Source organism: Vicugna pacos, chromosome X (genome assembly GCF_048564905.1).
Source record: "Vicugna pacos chromosome X, VicPac4, whole genome shotgun sequence".
Taxonomy (NCBI): Eukaryota; Metazoa; Chordata; class Mammalia; order Artiodactyla; family Camelidae; genus Vicugna; species Vicugna pacos.
Genome location: NC_133023.1, coordinates 65,659,052 through 65,684,693, shown reverse-complemented (window position 1 = coordinate 65,684,693; position 25,642 = coordinate 65,659,052). Strand labels below are relative to the sequence as shown.

Genomic DNA, 25,642 nt, shown 5'->3' with positions numbered 1-25,642 from the left:
CTCAGATGTGATCCTGATCAAAGAGCCAACTGTGTGAAATAACAGGATCATAAAAAGTATGATTCCAACTTTCAGCTTGAAAAGATTTATCTATTTCTGCCCTAAGCTGGCTCTAGGCAAACCATGAAGTAGGAAGAGTTTATGTGGGTTATCTTCACACTCTCTCTTTTATTGGTGTCTCTCCCCTGTCCCTTCTTTTGTTCCTCTTCACAATGTCAAAGCCCACGATGCTGCACGGAAGCAAACCACTGATCATCCCCGAAGGATATGCCCTTTATCTTGGTCCTCAATCTTCATTTCTCATTGACTATACTCCTATACTTAGGCAGTAATAGATAGCCATTTCTACTAAGGTCTCATGATTAAAGACAGTATGACATATTAATTCAAGGATCAACCTTTGAACAGGAGACAGTATTTGGTGCAAAGGCTTGAATTCAGGATCTATGCATAGGTTGCTAAAGAATGTATTTAAAACCAACCACATCAGGGGGAGGCTATAGCTCAAGTGGTAGAGTGCGTGTCTAGCATGCACAAGGTCATGGGTTCACTCCCCAGTATCCCCTCTAAAAACAAATAAATAAATGAACCTAATTACCTCTCCCACAAAAAAGAAAACAAAACCAAAAAAGTTTAAAATTAAAAAAAAAACAACCACATTAAGTGTGAACAATGACACAAACACCTGAAACACTCATACATTGTAGATGGAAAAGTAGAAGGGTACAACACTGAAAAAGTTTTAAAGCTACCTACAAACTTAAGTGTACACTTATTATACAACCAAGTAATCTAAGCATCATATTTATTAAACAGAAAAGAAAATATATTTCCACAGGAAAATGTGTAAAGCAAGAATCAAGAAAGTGTCATTCACAATAGCCAAAAAGTTAGAAACTCAAATATCTACAAGAGGGAAACATATGAATAAATTGTGGTATATCCATACCTTGAAATGTTCCTCAGCAATAAAAATAAAAGAACTATTAATACACAAAACAACTTGGAATCTGAAGATCATTATGCTAAGTGAAAGAAGTCAGACAAAAAATAATGCATGTCCTATGATGCTCTTCATATACAACTTTAGAAAATACAAGCTATAGTGACAGAAAGCATATTGGTGGTTGTCTGGGAGACAAGGAAGTAGGGCTGGGGCACTAGGAAAGTTTAGGGAAGTGAATATGTTCACTGTTTTTATTGTAGTGATGGTTTCATGGGTATGCACATAACATAAAAACATCAACCTGTACATTTAAACATGTACAGTTTATTCTATGCAAGTTTGGCCAGCAAAAATACCTTTTTAAAAAAACATATTTTTAGTAAGAAACTTTCTCAGCTTTTTCAAATAATGATACACTGGAAACAAGTCACAGTTCTATATGGTGACCCTCTATCCACCAGATGATTATTACCAACTGCCCTTTTTCACTCAGTGTCAGTCCTATTTGAAAAATCCTCCCTTTTCTTACCCTGACTTCAATTTATTATTCATGACTGTTTTGTACGATCCATTTTATTTATCTTTGTTAAGTGATTTAAATAACTTCACCTGTCTTTGCATAGGATACAAGGGGGAAAGGGTCTTTCATGTGGTTAAAAAGATAGTTGTTCTCTGTCGGTCCTTGAGTTATACAAGTAACACTACTGAAAATGAAAAAAATCATTACTTTTGAGGATTCAGAAAAAAGAGAAAACAGAGTCAACTGGCCCTTTTTATGTTGTCAAAGTTAGAATTCTACTTTTATTTCTAGTGTTCATGTAAGAAGTATATCAAATGATTTGCTAACCCAGATTTATTATACAGAGAGATTTTTTAAAAACATCACACCTGGCACTTTCAAGTATACATTAAAAGGATTAAGTTAGGGCACTCAGAGAGTAAAAGCATATATTAGTAACACTTTTGAGCTCTATATTTGGGCACTGTCTACATTGACTCAGGCGTGTATACAAATGTACAATGAAAATTTTTCGCGTTTTTAGTACTCTCAGGATTTTGCCTATATTGAACATAAACAAGAGTTCAAAATATGATCCAAAGTTTCTATTTTGCAAAAAAGGGGAGCAAACAAATCACACAAAACTTTTTCATCACCACCACCACCACCACAGTAACCAATCCATATCCCCAACTTTTGGCTGAGAATAAAGGCAGGATATCTTATGGTCCATAGATTTGTTTTAAAGTGGGCACTAGATATCAAGGCTACTTCCTGTTATTCATTTCTGGTCCCATTATGAAACTTATGCCTATAGGTGTTAAATCTTATTACCCTCAACCTCTTTAATAGAAAATGATAGGAAATATATTTTGCTCTGTAGGGTTCCTTGAATGATACTCAGCATACTTGTTAATAACTATACAGAATACTTTTTGATTAACCTAATTACATGCTTTAGTATAATGAGTTATTTCAATACAGCCATCCACTGCCTCCAATAAAATAAAGTGGTGACAAGGTAGCTTATCATCTGTCAGGTATATTATACAAGCTAAAGTCTTATTGTGCTACTTAAATGTACTCTTTATCCCCTGGGAATAAAAGCAAGCCAGCATAAAGAACAGACACTGAATGAGTGACACATGCAGTAGGTGAGGAGTTGCATATTTCATTTCATGCAAGTTGTATACGATGAGGAAGACAGAGTTGGGGAATGGGCCCTGGAGATGTAAACGTGTCTTTCTATAATCCACTAGACTTGGCTTGTGACTCTGTGATTTTTATGAGATCTCCTATTTGGGGATGGTTTGAGTATTGACCAGATGGAAAGCAGGGCAATGTGGGATATATCATTTATCACAATGACAGTGTGTAGTTATCAGTGATCCTCTCAACACAGGGGGAAGCTAGAACTATAAATGTGGAGAAGCATTATAGCCAGACTAGTGCAGTTTGGTAACATTTCTATTTCTCATTAACTTAATCATATTAGTTCATTACCCATATATCTCAAAGTAATTCACTCAAGAATTATCACAAGGAACAATTTATAACTGTTACCTTTCTCTATAGGAAAAGTAGATTGCAATCATTCAAAAGATTGTTTTTACACTTTCTGGAAAGAAAAATCATAGTCACATCTAATTATAATAGCTGTCCCATTCTATAATAATGATCAAAAAGGAAAGGAAAAGATCAAGACTTAATTTTATTAAAGTTATACAATCACTGACAGTTAATTACATGGATTATTCTAAGAATTTCCTACTTACAAAACACAAGATATTTTATCTTTCATGTTTAACTTAAACAGTTCTGATATGACCCTGAAGATCTATAGTCTAAATTTTTAATGCCAAGTTTTTGCATGAAAGATATAGCTCAGTGTATTTGTAAAAGTATGGTGTTAATGGTCAAGAGATCTGGGCTTTGAAATTCTGGCTCCATTCCTTACTGTCCCTGGATTTGGGGAAAGTCATTTAAATTCTTGAACACTCATATTCTTCATCTGTTAATAAGAAATATTAATGCTAAGCTTACAGGAATACTTAAAGCATTCAATGAAAAAATATTTGAAAATCATTCTTTTTATTATTATATACATTTCAGGTATCCAGAATTATAATTCGAGATCTGTACACACTACAAAATGGTCACCACCACATGTCTAGTTGCCATCCATCACCATACAGTTGACTCCCTTTACCCATGTTGTGCACACCCACCCTCTTTCCCCTCTGGTAACCATTAATCTGTTCTCTGTATCTATAAGTGTGTTTTGTCTTATTTTTGTTTGTTTGTTAGTTTTTCGTACCCCACATATGAGTGAAATTATGCAACATTATTTACATCAGCCGAGACATGGAAACAACCCAAGTATCCAATGATAAATGCATAAAGACATGATATGGGGGAATGGCCAAGATGGCAGAACAGGAAGACTCTGAGCATATCTCCTCTCACAGGGACACAAAAATTACAACTATTTATAGAGTAACTATTAGTGAGAAAGACCAGAAGACTAGTAGAAAATATATTCTACAACTCAAGATATTAAAAACAACCACAATAAGATGGATAGCAGGGGAAGAGATGCAGTATAATCAAGACCCAAATCTCCAGACGGGTGACCCACAATTGGGAGGATAATTACAACTGCAGAGGTTCTCTCCAAGGAGTGAGGGGTCTGAGCCCCACATAAGATTACCCAGCCTGGAGGTCCTGCACTTGGAGGATTATCCTTTAGATTGCTTGGCTTTGAAGGCTAGGGAGGCTTACTTTCAGGAGAACTAGAAGGCTGTGGTAAATAAACTCCACACTTGAAGAACTCACACAAAATCTCACATGCTCCAGGACACAAGGCAAATGCAGTAATTTGACAGGAGTCTGGGTCAGACCTACCTGCTGATCTTGGAGAGCCTCCAAGAGAGGCAGGAAGCAGCTTGAGCTCATGCTGAGGAAATAGACACTAGAAGCAGCTATTTTGGGGAGCTTGTTCTACCACAGGGACTCTGGTGCTGGCAACTGCCATTTTGGAATTCTCCTTCTCACTAATAAACACCAGAACACAGCCCTGCCCAACAGACTATCTGCACCAGTACTGAGATGCTGCAGCCAAGCAACTAGCAGGGCAGAAACACAGCCCCATCCACTACCAGGCCAGCTGCCTTAAGACTGCCTGAGCCTATGGCACCAGTGGACCAGGCCCTGTTCACCAGAGGACCCAGGATCTAGCCCCAAACACCAGTGCAGTGGCACTAGCACTGGTATTCTGAGGGTTCTACAGCTAGAAACCCCAGGACCCAGGTCTACAAATCAGTGGGCCAGAATTATCCCTGGGACCAGTTACCCACCAGTAGGTACCAGACTTAGGACCACCACAGCCCCATAGCCTGATATGTCAGGAAACAGCCCAGACACCAGCAGGCAAGCATCAACCCTGGGACCCTCTGGGCCCTAGCCCTGCCCACCAGCAGGCCACCCAGAGATTTGTCACAACTTAGGCCTTTCAGGAAGACACCCGCAATATGGTTCTATTCAGCAGCAGGCCAAACGCCAGGACCACAAAGGCCCTGGAGACAGAGAACTCAGGACTGGGCTATGCCCACCAGCAGCTTGACAGTGGCTCTGGGTCACCCTGGGACTTAGGCTCTGCCACCAACAGGCTGACACCAGTTCTAGGACACCCCTGGACCCTGTATCACCCAATAGCAAGCAAACACCAGCTCTGAGACTCCTTAGATCTCTCAGCCAGCTGCCCCAGGATACAGCTCCACTTACCAGAAAATCAACACCAGCTTTGCATACCCCAGAACCTACAGCCAGGCATGTCAAAATCCAGCACCAACCACCAGCAGGCCAACACTAGATCAAGAACTTCCAGGGCCCGAAGCACTTACTCCAGAACTTGGCTCTGCCCACGAGTGGGCCAGTACTAGCCCCACTGAGGCTCAGAAGCCAGCAGCCTCATGACCCAGCCCCACCCACCAGCTGCCGACAGACTCTGTACAAGGCAAGACCTGGCAACTAATTGGAATGGGGTCAGCCACACCTACCAGGCCAAAAACAGTAAGCAGTCAGCTACAGCAGAAGGACCCATACAACCCACATAGGGACTAGAAAAGTATCCAACCTACAAATAAGGCAAAATGATGCAAACGAAGAATATGTTCCTAGAGAAGGAAAAAGATAAAAATCCAAGAATAAGAACTAAATGCAGTGGATATAAGCAACCTACCCAATAAAGAGTTCTAGGTAATGATCACAAAAATGCTCAAAGAACTCAGGGGAAGAATGGATGGACAGAGTGACAAAATAGAAGTTTTTTAACCAAAGAATTAGAAAACATTAGTAGAATCATACAAAAATGAAGAATACAATAACTGATTTTTTTAAAATACACTAAAAGGAATCAGCAGGACATTAGATGATATGGAGGAACTGATTAATGGGCTGGAAGGCAGAGTAGCAGAAATCACTGAAGCTAAACTGGAAAAAAGAAAACAAATATGAGGACAGTTTAAGAGATCTTTGCAACAACACTGAGCATGTTAACATTCATATTATAGAAGTCCCAGAAGTAGAAGAGAGAGAAAGTGGCAGAGAACATATTTGAAGATATAATAGCTGAAAACTTCCCTAACCAGGGAAAGGAAACACACATGCAGGTCCAGGAAGCACAGAGAGTCCCAAAGAGGATCAATCCAAAAAAGACCACACCAAGACACTTTGCAATTAAAATGGCAAAACACTAAACATAAAGAGAGAATATTAAATAAATAAGCAATTCTCCAAGGAAGAAGTACAGATGATCAATAGGCACATGAAAAAAATGCTCAATATCACTAATTATCAGAGAAATGCAAATCAAAACTACAATGAGGTATCACCTCACACCAGTCAGAATGGCTGTCATTCAAAAATCCACAAATGACAAATGCTGGAGAGGCTGTGGAGAAAGGGGAACCCTCCTACACTGCTGGTGGGAATGCAGTTTGGTACAGCCACTATGGAAAACAGTGTGGAGATGCCTCAAAAGACTAGGAATAGACTTACCATATGACCCAGGAATCCTACTCCTGGACATATATCCAGAAGGAGCCCTACTTCAAAAAGACACCTACACCCCAATGTTCATAGCAGCACTATTTACAAGAGCCAAGACATGGAAACACCCTAAATGCCCATCAACAGATGACTAGATAAAGAAGAGGGAGTATATTTATAAAATGGAATACTATTTAGCCATAAAAATGACAACATAACACCATTTGCAGCAACATGGATGCTCCTGAAGAATGTCATTCTAAGTGAAGTAAGCCAGAAAGAGAAAGAAAAATACCATATGAGCTCTCTCATATGTGGAATCTAAAAAAAAAAAAAGAACATAAATACAAAACAGAAACAGACTCACAGACATAGAATACAAACTTGTGGTTGCCAAAGTGGGGTGGGGTGGGAAGGGATAGACTGGGAGTTTCAAATTTGTAGATATTGACAGGCATATGTAGAATAGATAAACAATATTATACAGTATAGCACAGGGAAATATATACAAGATCTTGTGGTAGCTCACTGCAAAAAAAAAGTGACAGTGAATATATGTATGTTCACGTATAACTGAAAAATTGTGCTCTACTCTGGAATTTGACACAATATTGTAAAATGACTATAACCCAATAAAAAATGTTTTAAAAAAGAGAGAGAGAATATTAAAAAGCAGCAAGGGAAAAAGTAGCAAGTTATGTACAAAGAAACAACCATAAGGCTATCAATTGACTTTCCAGCAGAAAATCTCAATGCCAGAAAGGACTGGCACAATATATTTGAAGTGATGAAAAGGAAAAACCTACAGCCAAGAATACTCTACTGGACAAAGCTTTCATTCAAATTTGATGGAATGATAAAAATTTTACAGACAAGCTAAAGCTTAAAGAGGTCAGCATCATGAAAGCAGCTTTACAAGAAATAAGAAACCACTCTAAATGAAAAACAAAAAGATACAACTAGAATCAACAGAAAAAGATACAACTAGAATCAACAGAAAAAGAAAGTAAAGAAACAATCCCCTTGAAAATAGCACCCAAAGTAATAAAATATCTGGGAATAAATCTAACCAAGGAGGTGAAAGAATTATACACAGAAAATTATAAACCATTAATGAAGGAAATTAAAGAAGACTTTAAAAAATGGAAAGATACCCCATGCTCTTGGATTGGAAGAATAAATATTGTTAAAATGGTCACACTGCACAAGGCAATCTACAGATTTAATGCAAGCCCTATCCAATTACCCAGGACATATTTCACAGAACTAGAACAAATCATAATAAAATTTATATGGAACCATCAAAGACCTAGAATTGCTAAAGCATTACTGAAGAGAAAGAAAGAGGCTAGAGGAATAACTCTCCCAGACTTCAGACAATACTATAGAGCTACAGTCATCAAGACAGCATGGTATTGGTACCAAAACAGACATATAGACCAATGGAACAGAATAGAGAGCCCAGAAATGAACCCACAAACTTTTGGTCAACTCATCTTCGACAAAGGAGGCAAGAATATACAATGGAATAAAGACAGTCTCTTCAGCAAATGGTGTTGGGAAAACTGGACAGCAGCATGTAAAACAATGAAGCTAGAACACACCCTTACACCATATACAAAAATCAACTCAAAATGGATTAAAGACTTAAACATAAGACAAGATACAATAAACCTCCTAGAGGAAAACATAGGCAAAACATTATCTGACATACATTTCAAAAATTTTCTCCTAGAAGAAATAAAAGCAAGAATAAACAAATGGGACCTAATGAAACTTACAAGCTTCTGCAGAGCAAAGGAAACCAGAAATAAAACAAGAAGAAAACCTACGGAATGGGAGAAAATTTTTGCAAGTGAAACCGACAAAGGCTTGATCTCCAAAATATATAAGCAGCTCATACGACTCAATAAGGAAAAGATAAACAACCCAATCCAAAAATGGGCAGAAGACCTAAACAAGCAACTCTCCAAGGAAGACATACAAATGATCAAAAAGCACATGAAAAAATGTTCAATATCACTAATTATCAGAGAAATGCAAATCAAAACTACAATGAGGTATCACCTCACACCAGTCAGAATGGCCGTCATTCAAAAATCCACAAATGACAAATGCTGGAGAGGCTGTGGAGAAAGGGGAACCCTCCTACACTGCTGGTGGGAATGCAGTTTGGTGCAGCCACTATGGAAAACAGTGTGGAGATGCCTCAAAAGACTAGGAATAGACTTACCATATGACCCAGGAATCCCACTCCTGGGCTTGTACCCAGAAGGAAATCTACTTCAGGACGACACCTGCACCCCAATGTTCATAGCAGGACTATTTACAATAGCCAAAACATGGAAACAACCTAAATGTCCATCAACAGGTGACTGGATAAAGAAGAGGTGGTATATTTATACAATGGAATACTACTCAGCCATAAAAACCGACAACATAATGCCATTTGCAGCAACATGGATGATCCTAGAGAATGTCATTCTAAGTGAAGTAAGCCAGAAAGAGAAAGAAAAATACCATATGAGATCGCTCATATGTGGAATCTAAAAAACAAAAACAAACAAAAACAAAGCATAAATACAGGACAGAAATAGACTCATGGACAGAGAATACAGACTTGTGGTTACCGGGGGGGTGGGGTAGAGGGTGGGAAGGGATAGACTGGGATTTCAAAATTGTAGAATAGATAAACAAGATTACACTGTATAGCACAGGGAAATATACACAAAATGTTATGATAAATCACAGAGGAAAAAATGTGACAATGAGTGTGTATATGTCCATGAATGACTGAAAAATTGTGCTGAACACTGGAATTTGACACAACACTGTAAAATGATTATGAATCAATAAAAAATGTAAAAAAAAATAGAAGATGTAAAATATGATATCAAAAGCAGTGAATATGGTGGGTGGAGTAAAAATGCAAGGCTATTAAAATATGTATAAAATTAAGAAATCAGCAACTTAAATAATCAGAGATAGAAACATATTGCTATATGTAAACCTTATAGTAACTAGAAACCAAAAATCTATAACAGACACACCAAATAAAGAAAGGAATCCAAATGTAACACTAAAGGAGTCATCAAATCACAAGGGAAGAGAGCAAAACAAGCAGAAAGGAATAAAAAAAGAACTACAGAAACAAACCAAAACAATTAACAGAATGGCTGTAAGTACATACTTATCAATAATTACTTTAAATGTCAATGGATAAAATGCTCCAATTAAAAGACATAGAGTGGCTAAATGGATACAAAAATAAGACTCATATATATGCTGCCTACAAGAAACTCCTTCAGATCTAAAGACACAGACACACTGAAAGTGAGGGATGAAAAAAGGTATTACAGCAAATGAGAATGAAAAGAAAACCAGAATAGCAATATTTATACCAATCAAAATAGACTTCACAAGAAAGACTGCAACAAGAGACAAAGATGGACATTACATAATGATCAAGAGATCAATACACAAACAAGGTATAACAGTTGTAAATATATACACACCCAACAAAGGAGTACCTAAATATATAAAGCAAATACTAACAGATAAAAGGGAGAAGTTGATAATAATAGGAGACTTAAACACCACTATTACATCAATGGACACATTATCCAGAAAGAAAATAAAAAAGTAAACTCTAGCCTTAAAAAATATATTAGACAAGATGGACTTAAGAGAAACATATAGAATATCCCACCCCAGGGAGCAGAATACATATTCTTTTCAAGTTCACATGCAAAATTCTCCAGGATAGATCACATGCTAGGCCACAAAACAATTCTCATTACATTTAAGAAAACTAAAATCACCTTCAAGAAAAAAGACAGCCAAAAAAAAAACAAAAAACACAAACACGTGGAGGCTAAACAATATGCTACTAAGCAAACAATATATCACCGAAGAAATCAAAGAAGAAATCAAAAACCACCTGGAAACAAATGAAGACACTAACAAACAACAAAATATTATGGGACACAGGAAAAGCAGTTCTAAAGGGAAGTGTACAGTAATACAAGTCTTCCTCAGGAAATGAGAGAAATCTCAAATAAACAACCTAACCATACATGGAAAGTAACAAGAAAAAGAAGAACTTTGGAAAGATAAAGAGAATTGATAAACTTCTAGCCAGACTCATCAAAAAAAAACCCAAAAAACAACAACAAAAAAAAGAAAGCTGAAATCATTAACATTAGAAATGAAGTAGAAGATACAACTGACACCACAGAAACACAAAGGATCATAAGAGATTACTACAATTATACACAAATAAAATGGACAACCTATAAGAAATGGAAAAATTCCTAAAAATGTACACTCTCCCAAGACTGAACAAGTAGGAAATTGAAAATACCAACAGACCAATTACCAGTAATGAAATTTAATCAGTAATAAACACAAACAAACAAAATTCCAGAACCAGGTGGCTTCACATGTGAATTCTAACAAACATTTAAAGGAAAGTTAACACCTATCTTTCTCAAACTATTCCAAAAAATTGCTGAGGAAGGACTGCTTCCAATCTCATTCTATGAGGCCAGCATCACGTTAATATCAAAATAGACAAAGATATCATAAAAAAGAAAATTATAGGCCAATATCACTAATGACCATAGATGCAAAAATACTCAAAAATATATTAGCAAACCAAATCAAACAATACATTAAAATGATCATACACCATAATCAAGTGGGATTTATCTCAGAGATGCACAGTTGGTTCAATATCTGAAAATTAATCAATATGATACACCACATTAAAAAGTTGAAAAATAAAAATCATATGATCATCTCAATAGATGCAGAAAAAGCTTTTGACAAAATTCAGTGTTCATTTATTATAAAAACCCTCCACGATGTGGGTATAGAAACAGTATACCTCGACATAATAAAGACCTTATATGACAAGCCCACAGCTAACATTGTACTCAATGATAAAAAGCTGGAAGCATTTCCTCTACGATCAGGAACAAGACAAGGATTCTCATTCTTGCTACTTTTATTCAACATAGTATTGGAAGTCCTAGCCACAGCAATCACACAAGAAAAAATAAGTAAAAGGAATCCAAATTGGAAAAGAAGAAATAAAACTGTCACTGTTTTCAGATGACATGATACCATACACAGAAAATCTGAAAGACACCATCAAAAAACTACTAGAACTCATAAATAATAAATTCAGAAAAGTTTCAGGATACAAAACTAATATACAGAAATCTATTGTCTTTCTCGACACTAACAATGAACTATCAGAAAGAGAAATTAAGAAAACAATCCCATTTACAATTGCATCAGAAGAATAAAATACTCAGGAATAAATCTAAGGAGGAAAAGATCCATACTCAGAAAACTATAAGATACCGATGAACAAAATTGAAGATGACACAAACAGATTGAAAGATATAACATGTTAATAGACTGGAAGAATTAATACTGCTAAATAACCATACTATCCAAGGCAATCTACAGATTCAATGCAATCTCTATCAAAATACCAATGGCATTTTTCACAGAAGTAGAATAAAAACTCTAAAATTTGTATGGAAATACAAGTGACCCCAAATAGCCAAAACAATCTTAAGGAAAAAAGTACAAAGCTGGAGATATCACACTCTGTGGTTTCAAACTATACTACAAAACTACAGTAATCAAAACAGTATGGTACTGGCGCAAAAACAGAACCATACATCAATGGAAAAGAAGAGAGAGCCCAGAATTAATCCAACAGATTTATAGTCAATTAATCTGCAACAAAGGAGGTGAAAATATACAATGAGGAAAAGACAGCCTCTTCAAAAAATGGTGTTGGAAAACTGAGCAGCTACTTGCAGAAGAATCAAACTGGACTACTATCTCACACCATGTACAAAAATAAATTCAAAATGGAATAAAGACTTACATGTAGGACATGAAACCATAAAACTCCTAGAAGAAAACACAAGAAGTAAGCTCTTTGACATGGGTTTTAATAATATTTTTTGAATATATCTCCAGAGTCAAGGGAAACACAAGCAAAAATAAACAATGGTACTACAAACTGAAAAAGCTTTTGCACAGTGAAGGAAACTATCAACAAAACATAAGGGCCTCCTCCTGAATGGGAGAACATATTTGCAAATGATTTATCTGATAAAGGATTAGTATCCAAAATATACAAGGATCTCGTGCAACTTAATATCCAAAAACAAACAAACCAACAAACAATTCACCTGATTAAAAAAATGGGCAGAGGATCTGGAAAGACATTTTTCCAAAGAAGACATACAGATGGCCACAGGCACATGAAGAGATGTTCAACATCACTAATCATCAAGGAAATGCCAATCAAAACCACAATGAGCTATCATCTCACACCTGTCAGAATGACTATTATGAAAAAGACAACAAATAAGAAGTATTGTCAGGGATGTGGAGAAAAAGGAATCATTGTGCATTATTAGTGGGAATATAATTGGTACAGCCATTATGAAAAACAATATGGAAGTTCTTCAAAAAATTAAAAATAGAGCTACCATATGATCCAGCCATTCCACTCCTGGGTATTTATCCAAAGAAAATAAAAGCACTAATCTGAAAAAATATTTATACTCCTATGTTCATTGATGCATCATTTACAATAGCAAAGATATGGGAGCAACCCTAGTTCCGATCAACTGGTGAATGGATAAAGAAGATGTGGTATATAGATATACCACTCAGCAATAAAAAAGAATGAAATCTTGCCATTTGTGACAATAGATATGAACCTAGAGAGTGTCATGGTAAGTGAAATACATCAGACAGAAAAAGACAAATACTGTACAAATTCACTTACATGTGGTATCTAAAACCAAAACCAATGAACAAATAAAACAAAACAGAAGAAGAGTTACAGATATAGAGAACAAATTGTTTCCAGAGCAGAAGGCAGTGGGGTAAGGAAAGAAATAGATGAGGGAGATTAAGAGGTACAAATTTCTAGCTGCAAAATAAATGAGTCATGGGAATGAAATGCACACTGTGGGAATTAAAGTCAATAAAATATAATATCTTTGCATTGACAGATTCCAACTAGACTTATCATTGTGATCATCTTGAAATGTATAGAAATACTGAATCACTATGTTGTACAGCAGGGAACTAACACATTGCTGGAGGTCAATTATACTTCAAAATAAAACAAAGAAAGAAAATCACAGTAAAAGAGATCAGATTTGTGTTACCAGAGGAGGGGGGTTGGGGCAGGAGGAATTGGATGAAGGCAGTCAAAAGGTATAAACTTCTAGTTATAAGATAAATAAGTACTAGGGAGATACTGTAAAACATGATTAATATAATTAACACTGCTGTATGATGTATATGAAAGTTGTTAAGAGAGTAAGTTCTAAGAGTTCTTATCACAAGAAAATTCTTCTTCAATTTCTTTAATTTTGTATCTATATGAGATAATAGATGTTCATTAAACTTATTGTGATCATCATTCCATGATGTATGTAAGTCAAGCCATTATGTTGAACACCTTAAACTTATACAGTACTGTATGTCAATTATATCTCAAAAAACTGGAAGAAAAAAATGATGTGGTACATGTACAATGGGATGCAATTCAGCCATAAAAAAGAATAAAACTCTGTCATTTGTGACAACACGGATGAACCCTGAAAAGTGCTCTTTTTAAAGTTGAACTACATGCATACACATAGACATACATTAAAGATGTGGGAGTGCTTTATAAAGAACTATATAGTTTATCATCATCATCATAGCCATCATCCTGTAAGGTTTCCTTAAATTCCAAGTTTTTCCCGCCACCTACATTGCAAATAACGATGGATTTTGCTCCAAAAGCCACCAATGCAGTAATAAAAATGACTGGCAGGAGTGTAAAAAAAATTGGGTGGAGACACTTTTAGGTCAGGATCACTATAATATATATATATATATATCACTTACAGATATTAAAATGGAAATTGGGATTTGGGAAACCCAGATTTAGCTAATATAGTGAATGAGGTTCTGGTTATTAAACTGATGTAGTTATACTTCTTATTTAATAAAGAAACTATAATTGTTTGTTAGTCCAAACTCCACTCTATGTTAAAAGATTTTAGTAATTCAACTTCTGGTTCTAGGGCCAATGGTTCATCCTGGGCACACAAGAAATAAAGAAACCACAATGACGTAAAAGGAGTTACCATTTGTGTGACATGAAGCATGCATTACAATATCACTCATTGAAAAATTCAAAGATAGTCATAGTAACAGAAATGTTTTAAGTCAACCATCAAAAAGGTTGGTTTGGTTTATTTCTAGACACATCTGTCCTATTTTACACTCACAGAGAGTGGCCTATGACCACTCTGTCCTCCTTATGATCACTTCTTAGCATCCAAGCTAATTGAGTAAGAATATGAAACGCATCTTGGAAAGGAAAGGATGCTGATTCCAATCATGCGATCAGGCTAATTGACATTATACCATATCATGATGTTGACATCACACTGCTAAGACTTGGCAGGAGTCTACTTATGGCTCTGCCAATCCTGAGTTGATTGTTACAGCTACTATTACTAGATTGGATATTCAAGGGCTCACTTTCCCAGGGACTTGGCTGGCAGCTGAAATTCCTAAAAATATTTTGCCACAATAGACCTGGAAGAAAAAAACAGCTGAAGAATCTGCTACCTTTTAAGGAATGAACACTACAGGAATTTCATCTGAAGCACTTTGTTATTTCCTTGTAAGCTGTCAGTTTAAATCTCTCTTAGGCCAAGTTCCACATCTGTCTGTTTGAAATGCTTCATAAGCTGAGGGAAGGGGAGGAGTCATCTTTTAGGAAATTCAAAGGCACACACAACTAATCCATCCATTCAGTGTGATCCAGGGATATTAGCACTTCTGCAGAGCTGCAGAGAAAGAGATAATCGTCCCTCCTGTTTTCCCTCCTATTTCCCAAAATATTTTACAGAAATACTATGTAATCGGATTATTCTGTATTAATGAGCTATCAGAGAATTAAGATACAAATTGTACAATAGGAACAGAATAGCAACATGAGATAATATCAGCAGCTCATGGGAGGGTATAGCTCAGTGGTAGATCACGTGCTTAGCATGCACATGGTCCGGGATTCAATCCCCAGTACCTCATTTTAAATAAATAAATAAATAAACCTAATTATCTCCCCCCAAAAATGTAATAAACTTTAAAAAAAGGGTTTTTTTTAAAAAGAATATCAGCAGTTCAATATATGAAAGCAAATTACAATCAAGCATTATCCTTTTGTAAAAGGCTGGGTGGAATTTGAGAAAACTCTGACTCACAAAATGAATTTTATTTTAATGTACTGTAATGTTTTCTCCAATTGGTGCCAAATAGACATTCAATAAACACTATGTGTTAAATGAAAAGAATGGATTCATATATATCTTTATCTATAGATATTAATTGTTGATGGGTGATAGAGAAGTCAATACTGTATCTCTCAGTCTACAGTTACATTAATATAATCTCTAAATGAATATCAGACAATATTGTCAAGAATAGCTCCTATGTGTTCCATTTTATTGAAAAAAGACCTATCATCAGTAATTAGTATGTCAATTATTTGTATAGAAATAGATTTTATTGAAGTAATTTTTACACACCTAAGTACATTTAAATTTCCCAAGTATTTTAATGACCCTACACCTATGCACATATTCACACACTACACATTTTGTATTTATTCTTTTAATTTGCTAAATAAGATATTTCTATTAATACCCAAGATTTTAGCATAGCCACTTTCTGAATTATTTCAAAATCCAGATTAGTGGAGTTTGAACTAATCAGGGGAAATATAACCAAGAGGAAGATAAATATCTTTGAACTGAAAAAAAAATCAAAAAGGTAACTAGATCATATAAAAATATAAATTTTATAAATTACCTTCATGCTAAGCAGATAAAATACAGTATACCTGATACTATTCTGCATTTTTAAGGATGTACATGTTAAGCTGTATGAATACACAGAGAACTCTTCTTAATCTAAGGATGATGACTTAACCATTTCTAAACATTTTCACTTGCATTTTTTGCTTGCAAACCATTGGGGGGAAAGCAACAATTCAAAGGCAAAAATAATATACAAAAAATTACTATATTTGAAAAGAGACATCATGACCATTATATTTTTTAACCTTAGACCCATTTTCAGATTATAAATGCAAAGAAATAATATAAATAAATGGAGAACAAGTTCCATTTACTTAGGCAAATTTAGCAGGGTTCAAAGAGGTTTCATCACACATGACATTGAAATACAAGGTAGCAGCAAATTCTTATCAATAATTAATTTGCCAGTTGTAGTAAAATTATACAAAGCTGTAAAATATTATCTCTTTCTTTACAAAAAAAAAGTTGAGACATAAGGACCTGAAACTGGAAAGTATTGTAAAGCATTTCAATATCATATGGGAAGAAAAGGTTAATTCTTAACTCAGAACATTTTTTAAAAAATCAACTGAATTCTTCAAAAGTGTGTTTAAATAGAAGTAATGAAATTTAAGTTTGTAATGCATAGTAGGTATAAAAGTCAAATATGAAACTTGCTGATGGCCAAACTGAGAATTGATTCTATCTCAATTATCTTTGCTAACAGAGGAGTGAAGTGGTGTTTCTAACACAAAATAATGTATAATCCAAAATTATTTCTACTTGGCTTTAAAGAGCATTTTACTTCTTATATGACATAGTGAGTAGGATATTCTTGGGCATATAAAATAAATTCATAGAGGAGAAGATATAGCTCATTGGTAGAGTGCTTGCTCAGCATGCACAAGGTCATGGATTCAATCTGCAGTACCTCCATTAAAAAATAAATGAATAAATCTAATTACCTACCCACTAAAATAATTTTAAATAAATAAATAAATAAATAAATCCTTGTACACTAAGAAGAGGAATTCCTGTAGAGCTGTGAAGATTCCTCTTCCTTCCCATTTTATGTTTTTTCTACCGTCTGCCATTTAGAAAGAGGCATTCATGCCTTTCCCAGCTCAATCTCTTATTCACCTCTATCATCTCATTCTAGGTATAAGCAAAGGGTTATGAATTGAGAATGTTTTTTTTTTCAGTGATTCTCACTGTGGTGAATCCAAGTTGTAGGAAGGGAGGCCAAGGCTCTAATCCAAGGAAGGAGGGTCCATTATCTTCTAGGAGGTGAAGCATTTATGCCAAGTAAAATTAGGAGATAAAAACCTCAAACTGGATTTTAACATGTACTATAAGACACTATGATGATGAGGGAAAAGTAATGGCCCTGAACTTTAAAAGACCTGGGTTTGGATTCCAGTTCTGCCACTCAAATTCTTTGTGACCTTAAGCAATCTATTTAAACCCACTGAGTCATGGATTGCTTACTGGAAAAAATGAAGACAATATTCATAAGGTTACTATGAAGATTAAATGAAGTGTATATAAAACACTTAGCACCCATGCTTGGTACATAATAGAAACTTAATATACATTACAGGTTCTCCTCCATAGATAAGGTCCCAAAGTTTACTCAAGAGTACATTAGCTTCAGGGCAATTATAAAAACCTTTATTTCTTTCATCCACACAGGACACATCCTCCATCAGGCCACAGATCTGATTATTTACATGGTACTGTTTCTAGGCTCTGTGCATGTACTTTAGAAGTCAAGAAATAGATTATCATTTATTGAGCACCCAGATATATTTCAGGCACTGTTATCACCCCTATATTCATTTATATGCACAGGGATGCTTTCTTCTTGGATCAGAATTTGTGTATAAATATTTAAAGTCTAAAAAACTAATTATCTAATCCCCAAAACCTGAGTCTCTTGCCGAATTTTCTATCTTAGCTAATGACATAATCATCCAACTTATAACCCAGGCTAGACATGAGTCATCTTAGACTTCATCTCCTCACTCTCTATTTTGATCAATTATCAAATGTGATTACTTCTAATTATGAAGCCACCCTGAACCTCTTTTCCACTCTATAGAATTTTCCTTAGTTCACGTCCTCAGTATTTCTCCCTTGATGGCAATCTACCCTCAAGAGCAATTGTTTTTAGAACATTCACTCAGTTACTTAGCAGTGGTTCCTCTTACCTACAGGAGATTTTTTTTGTTTGTTTGAACAAAATTCCATGTGAATTAGCACATATAGAATTCTGAGGCAGAAGTGGGGAACCGGGAAGTACTTCTCCAATTCCATGTCAGCCTGTAAGTTCTTGGAAAGACTTTGGAAAACCACTGATCTATAGGAAAATGCCTAAATGGCTAGATGAGATAAATAAAAAGTTAGCTGCACAAGCTGGCTTTTCCCCACCCCTTCTACTCTAACTGTATTGCCTCTAAGTCTCCCATCTTAAATCTCTGCTCCAGTCTCTTCAACCTAGTTGCTATACCCCCTAATACACTAGGTTCTTTCTCATCAGTGTATATCTGTCTACATTCAGAAGCATGTTTGCCCTCTGATTCTCCATCTGTCCAACACTCTCACTATAAGACGTAGCTCCAAATCTCTACAAGCATTACCCAACTTAACAAATTGATTTAGGTGCTCCCATCTCTGTGATCATATAGCATCTTGTATGTACTTGTATTATAATCCCTATCATACTTGAATGCAATTATCAGTTCATATGACCTTCATCCTAATTCTACTGTGACAAGGATAGCTACTTATATACTTTTGCACTACCTAGGACGTAATACCCAAAACACAGTAGGTGTTTTTCAAATGTTTGTATCATTGAAGGTATAAAGCTCTCACTGTTATTGAATTCATTTTCTACCATATATAGCTTTAATGATTTTTAAAGTTTCAGCTAGAGAAACTGCAAGCTTATTTTTAAGTGTTTTGTGCACTTTTAGGTTCTTTTTTTTTAAAGAATCAAATAAGTTCAGTGCTAATTTATGCGACTGGTCATTTTAGGGGAGTACTGTTTATCATAGTGTTCGATGAAAAACAGTGAATCATTATTTAAGACAATGACTACTTGCACCTTCTTTCATAATCACAAGGGGCTACCAGGGATGATGCATCTTCCTTCTACATTTTATCCTAGTGTAAAAACATGGAAAAGATACACAGATGCCCAGAACCTTTGAAAACAAAAAGAATATTATTGAAACATATCAGTAAGCAGGTGCACTGCATCCTATAGGAGGCTTTGAGACAATGCTAGTTTGGCCAGTGACCTCCCCCTCACCCACCCTGAACACACGAAACATACATAGAGACACACAATAAGGCCTTGAAAGAGATTTCCTCCAAGGAAACAACAATTAATTTTTTAAGTCATGTACAGTTGATTTGAGTCACTGGAGTAACAAAACTGTTTTCATGAATACTCAAAAAATTCAATAATGTAACCTCTAGTAGAGCTTGAAAAGCTCTGAAGGACAAGGCAGTTAGATCAATATTAGTTTATTTCAAATGCTGGGCAGTATGAAGAGCCAAGGCTGATCATCGGATGGATTTTTATTACCTGTCGGAGTGATAAGTCCTGGAGATAAGAGGCCTGGGACTGAATGGGGCAGAAGGCGAGCATTGTCTTGCAACACTCCCAAAGAACGCTTAGGAGGCCTGCCAGGCCTTGAACTGTTGAAAAAGAGACAAAGATCAGGTTAAAATAAACTCTTTGGAAATGCTATCACTTGCTACATTCACCTAAATCTTGTTTAATTGCCAAGAGTGATCAAATTTTATATTAAAGGCTATTTCCATTGATTATTAAAAGACCAATATTTTCCTTTCTAGTAAACTTCCCAACAACGTTATGGCAAACATTAAAACCATAAAAGACTAATTTCTCATTTAGATTCCATTTATAAGCCAGCACTTTGCAATACAGCTTACCTGATGTGAGAAACCCCAAAGTTACACATTACTGTATATAAAATAAATAAATACAGCACAGGGAACTACATTCAATTTCTTGTAATGAGCTGTAATGGAAAAGAACGTATATATCTGCATAACTGAATTGCTCTGCTGTATACCTGAAACTAACATTGTATACCTGAAACTAACATTGTAAATCGACTACACTTCAATACAAAATAAGAATTAAAATAATAATAAATAAATCAATAGAAAGTTGCACCTGATCCCTGTATTAGTATATGCTAGTGAGATCTGAGACAGTGACTCGTAGAATTATCACCATATAGAATCTGAGTGATTAAGTCTCTGCCCAGCATGCCAGAGATAAGGGGTAAAAATCTGCTCTGTAGAATAAGACCTGATGTTTATTAGCACTTCCACAGCTGCTGGGAGCCCACAAGGCACAAAGAACCTTTACTCTCAGTAGGTCTTTTTTTTCCTACCTATTATTAAACCAGGCTGTATAACCAGCAGTGTATTCTCTTGGAGTGACTGTGCTAACAAAACCTGCCACCTTTGCAATCTAGACTGTCTTTTCTCACAGATTGATTGGTGTTTTTAACTGATGAGTTGAGGCTAAACTTATAACATTAACGTAACTGAGTCTATTTGCACATTCTTCATGCTGGTGTAAGCAGTTAAGAAATTCAAGTTGCAAATGTTAATCCATAACATAATAAAATAGAAAGTCAGTATCTGGCTTCCATCTTGTACCCTAATACAGTCAGTGTACTGAATGCATCATTTGGAAGCTGTCACCACAATAAAGAGACTTATAAGTCACTGAACATTAGGATCAAGTCATTCTCAAGTCACGCAACATATTTCAAATACGACTTTCTAATGTTGCCTAAGATATCGCTGTTGCTTCTCAGTAGAAATGTAGTTTACAAAGCTGAATAATAGGGATTTTGACAAAATACTGCAAAATACCATATTAAATAACCCAAGCCACGAAAATGTATGAGGTTCAGATAGAGAACATTTCCAAAAATGACTTTCTGTTCACAAAGAAATTTAAGTTAAACCTCACTCTATCAACTTTGCAGTAGCAAAGTGCTCCATCAATGTAAGACAAACGCTGCTTTTAAATGAAGGCAACCTCTAGCAACCTTACACAGAGGTACCATTACCCAGTTCATTTATCATACACTGTGCTAGTGTTATTTTCTTTCATTGTACATCAATATTGTATATCAATCTAGCACGAAAGAGTCTGTTTTTCTCATTTAATGTTTCAATTTCATAAACTGACTCTCCTCTCCCTCTTTCTACTAGATTCTGGGCCGTAATTTATTTTATTTAATTCAGGGTTGCTATCCTGTATGCCCTTGCTCTGTTTTATGGCTTCCTAACTCTTGTAAGGAATAGTGATAAGAGAAATATGCCATTTACTTCAAATGCCCTAAAGGATCCCAAGATCACTGAACAATGTTAATCAGGTTATATCCAGTCATTAGAAGAAGGTACATTATTTTGTTGAATGATCTTCACCAAATCTATACTTCCTGAGTGCTTCTTTGTGTCTTTCTATTTGTTACAATTCAAGCCTACTGACTTTATTCAAGTCCACCTGATTACTCTTTGTACTCCTTCAACATAAACATTTCAGTGCTGTCTTCATGCTCACAATCACTTTTAGACAGGCTGCCTCCAGAGGAAAGCAGCCTGACGCACCCTTTACTTTCAAGACCTGGTTGTTGACAGTATACTTTAGAGTTTAAACAGTTCTGTTCCAAATTTCTTGGTCAATTTCACGATTTGATGGAGCTCTTTTCCAATAAGCTGGCTAGGCTCAGGAGGCATTAGATTACAGGCCTCTTAGTCTGGTGGTTGTAACCTAAATTACAAGACTTATAAAATTTGGTCAAATCTCTCACCATCAGATATGTATTGAGGAATTCACGGCTAATGTCACAAATGGCTTGATAGTATTTATTATGTATGCTTTAAGCTAAGGGGATCATATTCTCTATCCTAACACTCTTTTCAGTTTATATGATGTTAATATGATTGTGAGGCTCCCCAAAATAAGGTCATGAAGGCAGCACATATGTCTGTTTTTGTCATTGTATCCTGAGCAATACTCATGGTGTCTAGCACACAGTAAGAGCTAGTAAATGTGTAACTAAATCAGTTACTAAATAATGATCAGAAATATTATTTCACCACTGCTACAGTTTCCAAATATTCCTTAGATTGCTCTATTCTTGATCACCTGAATAGAAAGTCAATTGCATCATTTAATCCTTAGGTAATCATTTTTAAACCTTGGACTCCACAACAATTATAAGAACTTCAAAAATATGATCTAATCCAATCTAACTATGTACAAGGTTAAAGAAGGGTAGATGCCACTGCCTTATCTCCGAAAGGCCCTACAAGCATCAAGGCCACTCAAGGGCTAAAGGTTCCTGGAGTTACACATGTGCAATGACAGTATCACTTATTCAATCATCCAATAAACAAACATGCACTAAGTGTCTGACACTGAAACTAGGTATCAGGGTCACAGGGGTTAAAATCTAAGCTTGACAAAGGCAAGAGTTTTGGTCTATTTGTTCATTGATACAGGGTGAGAACCTAGAACAGCTTCTGCTTTTGAGGAGCTTAAGGTCTAGTGGTAGAGATGTATTTAATCTGTTATTTAAAATGTATGATTAACTCTTTAGTGGGTCCGATTGTGTGGTACATCCTTCCAAACTTGTTTAAACTTATCAGTGAGCAAAATCATATTCAGATGACTTTGTTTATGCTCTTGGAAAGACGAGTTGGACCCCTAAAGTAAATTAATTAAGAATCAAGTTTGTTAAAGTGCTTTATGATCAAAAGAACTCCCTACTAATAAAAGATAGGTTTATTCTTACTTTCAGACCTAATGATCCTCTGTAGTAAGACAGTCCTAGCACCAAAGTTTCTGCATCTCTTTTGAAAGACCATGGAAGACTCGTAGGAAGTTGGGATAGATCATTCTTGATAGGTGATCCTACCATACTTCTTATCTGTAAGAGCTTTATTACCATCAGGAAGATATTTACATATTAATCAAGACAAATAAACATGTGGCGATTTAACTAGAAAACTGTTATTTGGATGACAATTTAATCAGCATAGGTTGAAAGGTCCATCATTGCAGCATCCTGTTTCTGCTAAAATATTGATTGCGTTACTGATTTCAGTAAGGCTTTATTTTACAGGGCACAAATAACCATGTAATTACTCTTTAATTGAATGATAATTGCTTGTTGGCAATTATTTGTTTTCAGTTTAATTATAAGGTTATTTGTACTCTGTAAAATAAAGCAGGCCCTTTTTAAAGTTCCCATCCAAATGGCTCCGTGGATATAATATCCATGAACACCACAAATGAAAGTTAAGATACAAGGCAAACAACCCCCTAAAATAGCAAAACTATTATTAAATAGTTCAGCTAAATCTTTGAGAACACTGGGTTTGTAAAATCAACATTAGGTGAAACATTTACAGCTGGTTTGGAGGGAAATAATTATACCAAACAATCATGATTTCCCTTCATTCTGTAAACTTCTTCAGAAGACATGAAATAGTAACTTAGTCTCCAGAGATTAAAGAATAAATCAAATCAAAATATGTATCAACAATATTTCATTTTTCTGCAGTTGAAGTAGATTACATTCGAGTATTAACTCAAAGTTTATAAACTTTGTAGACTTGGCAGCTCCTTAAGAAGGAAATCCAGTAGGTCTTCTGATGTCAACAAGATATGACACATTCTGTGATATATCTATTCCAATTTGCAATTAAGTAGCTGATATTTTGGTCATTAAGATTATGAAATTTCACTGTTGGAGTTATTTTTATTTCATCTCATCAGCCATTTTTATATGAAGCAAGGAGTAAGTAACTGAGTAAGGTGAGGCATTTTGTTATTTCAAAGAAAAAATGTCTTATGAATAAATTAATCAGTGATGTCATGAACTTTCAAGACATTTAATAAGTCATATGATCATCACATGATTTAGCAAGGAATCACAGTCATGAAATGACTCATCAATGAAAGCTTGGCTTCCTGCTCCTTAAAGAAATGCTCATAGCAGCCTGGGAAAAACTGAGCAAATTGCTGAGGATGTAGAGGCAGTTAAGTGTGGTATTAGCAGCAACTTGTAAAGACCACTGCAGCGGGATTCCTGAAGTGGGACCTGTTAGCAATGACCTGGGATTCACTTTTCAGAGCCATCATTGATATTGAAAATCCCCTGGGATTATCCCCAAATGTGTCATTTTTTTCAGTTACATTAGAAACCAAAAAAACCAAGAATAACGTTCGCTTTGAAGGTATTGTTTACCTAACTGTGAGAGTGCTGCTCTGACTTTCAATATGCTTGTGAAATTAAACAAGAATCTTTTTCTGTCAGAACAATGACTTTTAATTGCATCATGGATTAATAATAATCTCTTAGGTCTGACATTTATTACAACATTTCAAGGATGCCAATGGTAGTTAAACTCTACCTGACCTTTCAGTGTTTATGAAGAGAAACAAACTCTGACCTCACAGCAACCTAAATCCATCTTCTCTCAGTGTTGGCAAACTGATCAGTTGTCTAACTATTGCACTGGATTGTATTCCCAACCAGATCAAAGGCAGCAGTAACCAATTCAGCACCCGGGAAAAAGTCATCCATGCAAAATGGGCAATTAACATTAATCATATATGAAATTGTTCAAGCTGATAACTGGAACCTGGTCACTATGGTAACTCTCATAAAATGGTGCTTATGTTAAACTGGGCGTCAATCTGCTCTTGGTTCATGGGAACTTAAAGTGTGGCTCATCGTGTCTCTAGGAGCTATCAAGGAACAAAAAAACACACCAGCGGCAAGATCATTTATATTCCATTACCATTTACTCCCTTTTTCAGTGCTTATAGGCATATCCAAAACTTAAATTTGAATATATTAAAAGCATCAACATCAGCATTCCATCAGAGTTAGGGAAGTTAGGGAAATTATCTTTATTATAAGGGTGTTCAGGGGATGAAGGAAACCCCCCCATGTTAGGGTCATGCGTTCAATATCAAGGATCATGTAGAAATAATTAATGTTTTATGCATTAATCTTATAATACTAATCAATTGAATTATTTATAGTTATTATTTTAAATTGTGATATTTAATTCCTTTGCTAATGCTGAATTTCTGTTTTTCCTTCAATAAAAAAATAAATCTGATGTAATAGACAATTTAAGGGTTGGCTACTCACTTGACAGAAA

At 35.5% G+C, this 25,642-nt stretch overlaps 1 protein-coding gene across 1 annotated transcript in view; it reads right to left on the bottom strand.

Moving 5' to 3' along the window:
* The window catches only part of LOC102540055 (dachshund homolog 2), a 393,218-nt gene that overhangs the window by 282,355 nt on the left and 85,221 nt on the right, over positions 1-25,642 (bottom strand). Inside the window, exon 2 of the mRNA XM_072955849.1 lies at positions 19,995-20,107. Coding sequence (XP_072811950.1) covers positions 19,995-20,107 — 113 coding nt within the window. The remainder of the gene's footprint in view (positions 1-19,994; positions 20,108-25,642) is intronic.